At 33.3% G+C, this 7,301-nt stretch overlaps 1 protein-coding gene across 2 annotated transcripts in view; it reads right to left on the bottom strand.

Moving 5' to 3' along the window:
• Window positions 1-6,046, bottom strand: part of LOC136852126 (uncharacterized) — a 7,370-nt gene extending 1,324 nt beyond the window's left edge. The window contains exons 1-6 of one of the 2 annotated variants that reach the window (XM_067126574.1): window positions 5,610-6,046; window positions 4,239-4,444; window positions 3,528-3,663; window positions 2,796-2,995; window positions 2,434-2,557; window positions 1-148 (exon numbers count right to left, since the gene is read on the bottom strand). The exon at window positions 1-148 is cut by the window's left edge and continues 9 nt beyond it. In XM_067126574.1, coding sequence (XP_066982675.1) covers window positions 1-148; window positions 2,434-2,557; window positions 2,796-2,995; window positions 3,528-3,663; window positions 4,239-4,444; window positions 5,610-5,673 — 878 coding nt within the window. In that variant the 5' untranslated portion in view covers window positions 5,674-6,046. The remainder of the gene's footprint in view (window positions 149-2,433; window positions 2,558-2,795; window positions 2,996-3,527; window positions 3,664-4,238; window positions 4,445-5,609) is intronic. The other variant, XM_067126573.1, reaches the window with a different exon arrangement.
• Window positions 6,047-7,301: the final 1,255 nt, after the last annotated feature.

The following is a 7,301-nucleotide window of genomic DNA, read 5'->3' on the forward strand; positions in this document are numbered from 1 at the left end:
ATTCTTCTCTCTTCTTCTTCCAGCAGAACCTGTAGCCAAGGCAAATTGCGACAAGGAGAAGAAGAACTAAAAACACTACAACAGACATCAAGATAAAGGGTTCCGTCTGTGTCAACTGACTCGTTTGTGTCTGTTTCTTCCTTTGGGTCTGAAAAGACATGTAAGTCTATTAGTACACACATTTATCAATTTTTTCTTATCATTCAGTAGATGAAACCTATGCACATGGAACGAGTACACTCAACTCAAGGGGCCATTGGCTTAAAATTCAAGCTTCCACAGAATAGGTTGGTTTCAGGGACCCACCGCGGTGGCCGGTAATAAAGTCACAGGAATGAAAGTCATAGAAAAAGTCACAGTTTTGGCTAGGGAAAAAAAGTCATAGGAAAAAAGTCACAATTATTTGTGGTGGCCGGGTATCGTTAGGTTAGGTTAGGTTAGGTTAGCTGAGGTTAAGTTGGGTTAGGTTAGGTTAGGTTACTTTTTTTCCTGTGATTTTTCTTTCTGTGACTTTTTCCAGTGACTTTGTATTACCAGGATTACCCGCCACAGACCCAACGCCGCGGGAGTAACTGAGCAGGAGACAGAACCTGTGAATTTTCATCAAAACTTCAAAAATAATGGTTCCTTTTTTTTTTTTTTTTTTATTACCAGCGGAACTTATACGGTACATTGTTGAATTCATCTGATTCCCGTGATTTATTTTGAAACATACGTGTAAAAAAATGTGATTTATTAAATTAAATTGGACGTTATTTTTCATTCGTATCTTGGAGGATGAAAATGTTTGATGAACAGGGAACGAAAACGTAACGGTTGAAAAGAAAGAAAAAATAATAATGAAAATAAACACGAGAAATGCGTAACTTGGTGGGACTTCCTGAAAGCAAGACAAATCTGCAATTTTAAATGAAGCAGGGGAAGTAATTCAGAAGATATTATTATTATTATTATTATTATTATTATTATTATTATTATTATTATTATTATTATTATTATTATTATTATTATTATTATTATTATTATTATTATTATTCGGAAGATGAACCCTATTCAAGTCCACCAAAGGGGCCACTAACTATTATTATTCGGAAGATGAACCCTATTCAAGTCCACCAAAGGGGCCACTAACTTGAAATTCAGGCTTCCAAAGAATATCATGGTGTTCATTAGAAAGAAGTAACGGAAGGTCATGGCGAATACAAAGAGAAGAGATAACTTATTAAAAAAGATCAAATAAATTTACGCATGAAGCAATATATTCTGAAAATCTGATATTAATTGTTTTAAAAGACCAATCTGCATAAAAAATAAATTAATAAATAAAGCAATATATTCTGAAACTCTGATATTAATTGTTTTAAAAGACCAATCTGCATAAAAAATAGATTAATAAATAAAGCAATATATTCTGAAACTCTGATATTAATTGTTTTAAAAGACCAATCTGCATAAAAAATAAATTAATAAATAAAGCAATATATTCTGAAACTCTGATATTAATTGTTTTAAAAGACCAATCTGAATAAAAAAAATAAATTAACAAATAAAGCAATATATTCTGAAACTCTGATATTAATTGTTTTAAAAGACCAATCTGAATAAAAAAAATAAATTAACAAATAAAGCAATATATTCTGAAAATCTGATATTAATTGTTTTAAAAGACCAATCTGCATAAAAAATAGATTAATAAATAAAGCAATATATTCTGAAACTCTGATATTAATTGTTTTAAAAGACCAATCTGAATAAAAAAAATAAATTAACAAATAAAGCAATATATTCTGAAAATCTGATATTAATTGTTTTAAAAGACCAATCTGCATAAAAATAAATTAATAAATAAAGCAATATATTCTGAAACTCTGATATTAATTGTTTTAAAAGACCAATCTGAATAAAAAAAATAAATTAACAAACAAAGCAATATATTCTGAAAATCTGATATTAATTGTTTTAAAAGACCAATCTGCATAAAAAATAAATTAATAAATAAAGCAATATATTCTGAAACTCTGATATTAATTGTTTTAAAAGACCAATCTGAATAAAAAAAATAAATTAACAAATAAAGCAACATATTCGGAAACTCTGATATTAATTGTGATAAAAGAAAAATCTGATTACCCAACAGACCTTGGAAAACATCAGCATGTAACTGACAAATATGACCTCTCAGTCTGACATGGTTCAAGATGTCTGGCATATTTCAAATTCCTATTTGACCTACGACATATATTGTAGGCATGAAAATGACCTTTGTATTTGTGAATTTGACGTAGGCATTCAACTCACTCCAGACATTAGTTGAATTAGTGATTATATTTAACAGACTTGGTGTCTCTGTCTCAAGGAGTTAAGGATTTATGGGTAAAGTTAATTGTGATATGTAGTTCACGTTAATAAGATCGACATTTGGATTGTACTTACCCTTTGGGTCTAAAGGCATCGTGAATAATTGGTACTTGAGAGAACTGGGATTATTCAATTCCAAACGACGTCCTTTCAGTCCATGTTTCATCAGATTGTGAAGGTTCCCCCCGTAAACGATTTTCTGAATAAAAGCAAAAGAAAATGATTACACTATTCTAAGTTATAAATCTTCATCATCATTGTAAAATATCAGAATTTAAAAAATACTTTATTCGGTATGAATATGAGCGGCCAAAAAAAAGTGAATTTATTCATCATTTCTATGGAGTATAACAATACACCCACTGCTTTCATGAACACTTTACTGAGATTTTTCATACTAGTTTAAAAAGCTACACGCTAAATCATAAATGACTTACATATTTAAAAATCCGAATAATGAACCATCCTTTGTCGAGATTTGCTGGGAAAGTTTCGTGAGTGGGTTCGGTTTCATAATACAAATTGAAAGTAACTAAAACAGCGGTTTCCTGCTTATTCCAAAGGGCCAGCCATATCTCTTCTTTTTCTGGAAGGCTGATATTTACACTTCCTCCAAGAGGCATCGCCACCAACTCATCTGGGGAATAAATAAAGATTTCAAAATTCTAAGAAGCATCTCAGGATGACATTCCTGAAGAGGAGAAAAGGAATATATATATATTTTTTTAATGTTACAAGACCCCCTTGAATTTTTGAAACCACAAAATGACGAGTTGTTTCGGTGGCTGCTTAACATATTTCAAACCAAAATGTAAAGTTAAAGTTAAAGTCCTCCTAGGCTTCTGTAGGCTCATAGGGCAGGTGCTGATCTCTTGCTTCTTAGGCTGGCAGCCAGTTGGGGACAGGTGTTATTCCCAAAGAGCGACTGACAATACAAGTAAGATTAGAGCTGCTGATCTTTGCTGGGTAAAATCTCAGTGGGAGGCAAACAATTCACTTTGGTCCAAACGTCAAATTTCGGATTTTAGAGACGCCTTTCAAAAGAGGTACAACTCGAAAAAGTTATAAAATGGTTTTCCTGTCATTGGAAAAATATTTTCATTGTTATCAGGTTTTAGAATGTCTGTTATTAAACATTACAGCAAAGGAAAACAAAACTGAAAACTCACGCTCTTTCAAAGGCAGAGTAAACACTTGGAGATCGACTGTTGAACTGCCTTTGCTTTGTATAGAAAGGTTTCTTGGTTGCGAAGATCCTATATTTTCCGGAAACCAATTTGTACCTGAGTCGTAACGCTTTATGCCCTGAAAAAAATACACATTTAATTGCCAACAGTACTTCGAAGAGCTTAAGTTTTAAATTTTTGTATTACACACACCTACACAAAATTATAGTTGATTAATGTTCGAACATTGCAGAGGTGAGGTTATAAATTGTGGTATTTTATTTTTTGTTCGTCTCTCAGGATGTTATGAAACTGATGAATTAAGAACTGTTTACATGAATATTTCAGTTGTAGATATATAAGTCTATCTATGGATAGATGTGTAGATGATATCTGAAAATTTTGGGATAATAAATTGGAGCAGTTTCAATGAATTCCTTTCAAAATTAAATGCATTAGTGCCTAGCATCAAATTTGAAGTTGAATGGGAAACTGACAACAAAATTCCTTTTTTGGCGTTTTAATAATTATAGACACGACAGGTTATAAATTTACTATATACAGAAAACCAGCTTTCTCTCTGTCATATGTATATATATATATATATATATATATATATATATATATATATATATATATATATATATATATATATATATATATAGTATATATATACACAGTTATAAATGTCATCAGTCATTCTCTTCAACTCACTTCTTCTGTAATCGTGAGAAATGGAACCCAGAGCGATCCCTGGTAACAATCATCACACTTATCATCTGCTATAAGTCTTCCTTGGGCATGATATTGGTATTTGATTTTGGGAGCCTCAGCAGACTTCATGGCAAGCACAAACGTTTTGCTCTCAGGGAGAGAAAAAGTGGTCGATTCACCTCCAGAAATCGTCCTAATGGAAGAAACTGCAAAGAAATAATGACAACACATCTGAACATCTAATCAATAATTAGTAATAATACTGAAGACGGCTCTCTGATATTATTAATGGCTTCCCATTCATCGTGGAAAATTCCTTGGCTTTTTCATGACTAAGCGAATCTCTCTTAAGAAGTAGCCACAACCTCGCTGTCCAACTCCTCAGTGCCAGAGGCCCTTTATTCCTCGCGCAGCTGGACTGTGGACCAGTTTCCCTGATGAGGATTTTGTGCAACTGGAACCTCGAAAGTTCAAGCGAAGATGCAATGCATTACTACCCTAAAACAATTTTCTAATTAACTTATACTTTCTTATATCTATTTATGAATTTGCTAATTTATTTTTTCTTCTCTAATAACCGATTTCTTCTTTCAGTATTTCCTGTTACGTTCTGCTTCTTTCAGCCGTAATATTCCTTGGAAGCTTGAATTTCAAGTCAATGGCCCCTTCGGTGGGATTGTTCCATATGAATAGGATTCGTCTTATTAACGACAATAATAATAACAATGTATACTTACAAACGATTGAACAAACAAATTTAAATCAATATATGCACTCTGCAGCTTTTGTTGATATGTTAGTTAAGGAGTAAACTCGAAAAGGCGAATTACAAAGGCAGCAGGAAATCTTATCGGCTGCATCCTGTAATGGCCGCAGAGAGGGTTTAGATCGCCACCAAATATGAAATAAGTTCTGAACTATTCGTCACACAACAATTAAATCTCGTCCCTCTTATTCACAGTCGGAGTTCATGATGATAACAATTGGAAAATCCACCCCACCCCCAAAAAGTGCATTTGAAGTGAAATGAGTTTTGGAAAATTGTCAAACTGAAACTTTGTAATTATCTTACGATTGTGTGGCTTGAGTCACGGAAAACAGAGGTTTTAGTGTCTGATAAACCTGACTGCAAACGTACTATTGGAATTTTATGACTTCAGAATATCTATATAAAAAAACAACTGAGATACATTACCCCAAAAAATCGTAAAGCCAGCCCCCCCCTTTTTTTATCAAAGTCTTTATGAGTGTTACAAACGTGGTAACGTGCTGTTGCCATATGGTGAGTCATTTCAGATTAGGGGAAGTCTTTCTGAAAAAAAGTTCAAAGAGAGAAAACATGAAACGCTGACATTTGTCAGCCATTCTTACCTATTGCGTCAGCAGCTGCCAAGAAGAACACGCCCAGGAGAAATGTCAGCACCAGTCTCTCCATCACGTAGATGCCCCAGGGGAATTTTTTCTTCAGACGGAGGTAATCACTTCACACTTGTCCCTTCGAAGGATTCCTAATTTCGAGAAGGAATATTCCTCACAGGATTCCTAATACTGCGAAGTATTCTTCTTAGTAGGATTCCTGATGCCTCGAAGTACCCTTCCTCACAGGAGTCCTAATGCTATGAAGTTTTCCTCCTCCAAGGATTCCTAATGTTACAAAGCTTTCCTTTGTATAGGATTTTTAATCCGCGAAATATTCCACTCTTGTAGGGTTCCCAGCGTCGTGAAGGACTCCTACTGCCTCTTTGTAGGATTTCTAATGCATCGGGGTATTCCACGAGTGACCGAACATCCTCACGGAGCCAAGCGAAGCTTCCTACTGCAGCGAAGAGATTTGATATGCTATCTGAATTCCTGTGTTTTTGAGTGGCGTCATCAGGACGTCGGACAGGAAATGTTATTCTTTGCCTAATGGCGTGGATGAAAAGTATTGTAATATGTATATATATACACACACACACACACACATATATATATATATATATATATATATATATATATATATATATACATATAAATATATATATATACATATATATATCCCAAGTTTGTCTTATACTTATTAAAATCAAATTATTTTGAATAATTCAGTTCCTTCAAGAATATGATGACAAACTTAATAATAACAGAACAATTGGAGAATGATACTTGGGCGTAATCTTGAAGCTGTTTCCAAGCATTTCTAGACCAGCTGAGAACGCAAACGATGAACATCCCAAAAGGATATCCTGATGAAGATCCTTCAGCCCTGAGGAAAATCCTAAGTACTGCAGTGACTCATCAGAATACTTAGCGTCCTACTCAAGATGAAACCGATTTATTATAAGAAGGAGTTGCTCTATTGAAAAAGCAATGCATGGTTACATCTGCATTCATAATTTTATTATTATTATTATTATTATTATTATTATTATTATTATTATTATTATTATTATTATTATTATTACTACTACTGTTATTATTATTATTATTATTATTATTATTATTATTATTATTATTATTATTATTATTATTATTATTATTATTATTTCCGAAGAAGAATCCAATTCATATGGAACAAGCCCACCAAATGGGTCACTGACTTGAAATTCGAGCTTATAAAGAATATTAATGTTTTCAATCGAAAGAATGAACAGAAGGCAATAGGAAATCCAGAAAGAGGAGATAAGCTGTTAGAAAAACAGATAAATTAATAAATTAATAGATAGTGCTACGAATATCCAGGGGATACTCACTTGATTCTGGGTGGCAACGGATGAACGCAGGGAGTTCCTTTTATTTATTACACATCTGACTCCATAATAGGACACTTCGTAGCCAAAACAAGGGAAATCTATGGCTTAGGGCCTTCTTCATGTGAGGGAAATTACGTAAACTCAAGGGTTCTCTTAACTAATTCTATTTACATAACAAACACAGATGAGAAGAATGACGAATTACTGGGCAGGTAGTAACAAAGGCCTGCTAAACTAATGAATCCTACACAGAATGAATATTCTAGGCTGACGATGTCTTCGTGACTAGGAACATCGCAGTGGGAAGGGGAACTGCACATGGATCGGCCGG

This window comes from Macrobrachium rosenbergii, chromosome 25 (assembly GCF_040412425.1).
Source record: "Macrobrachium rosenbergii isolate ZJJX-2024 chromosome 25, ASM4041242v1, whole genome shotgun sequence".
NCBI lineage: Eukaryota > Metazoa > Arthropoda > Malacostraca > Decapoda > Palaemonidae > Macrobrachium > Macrobrachium rosenbergii.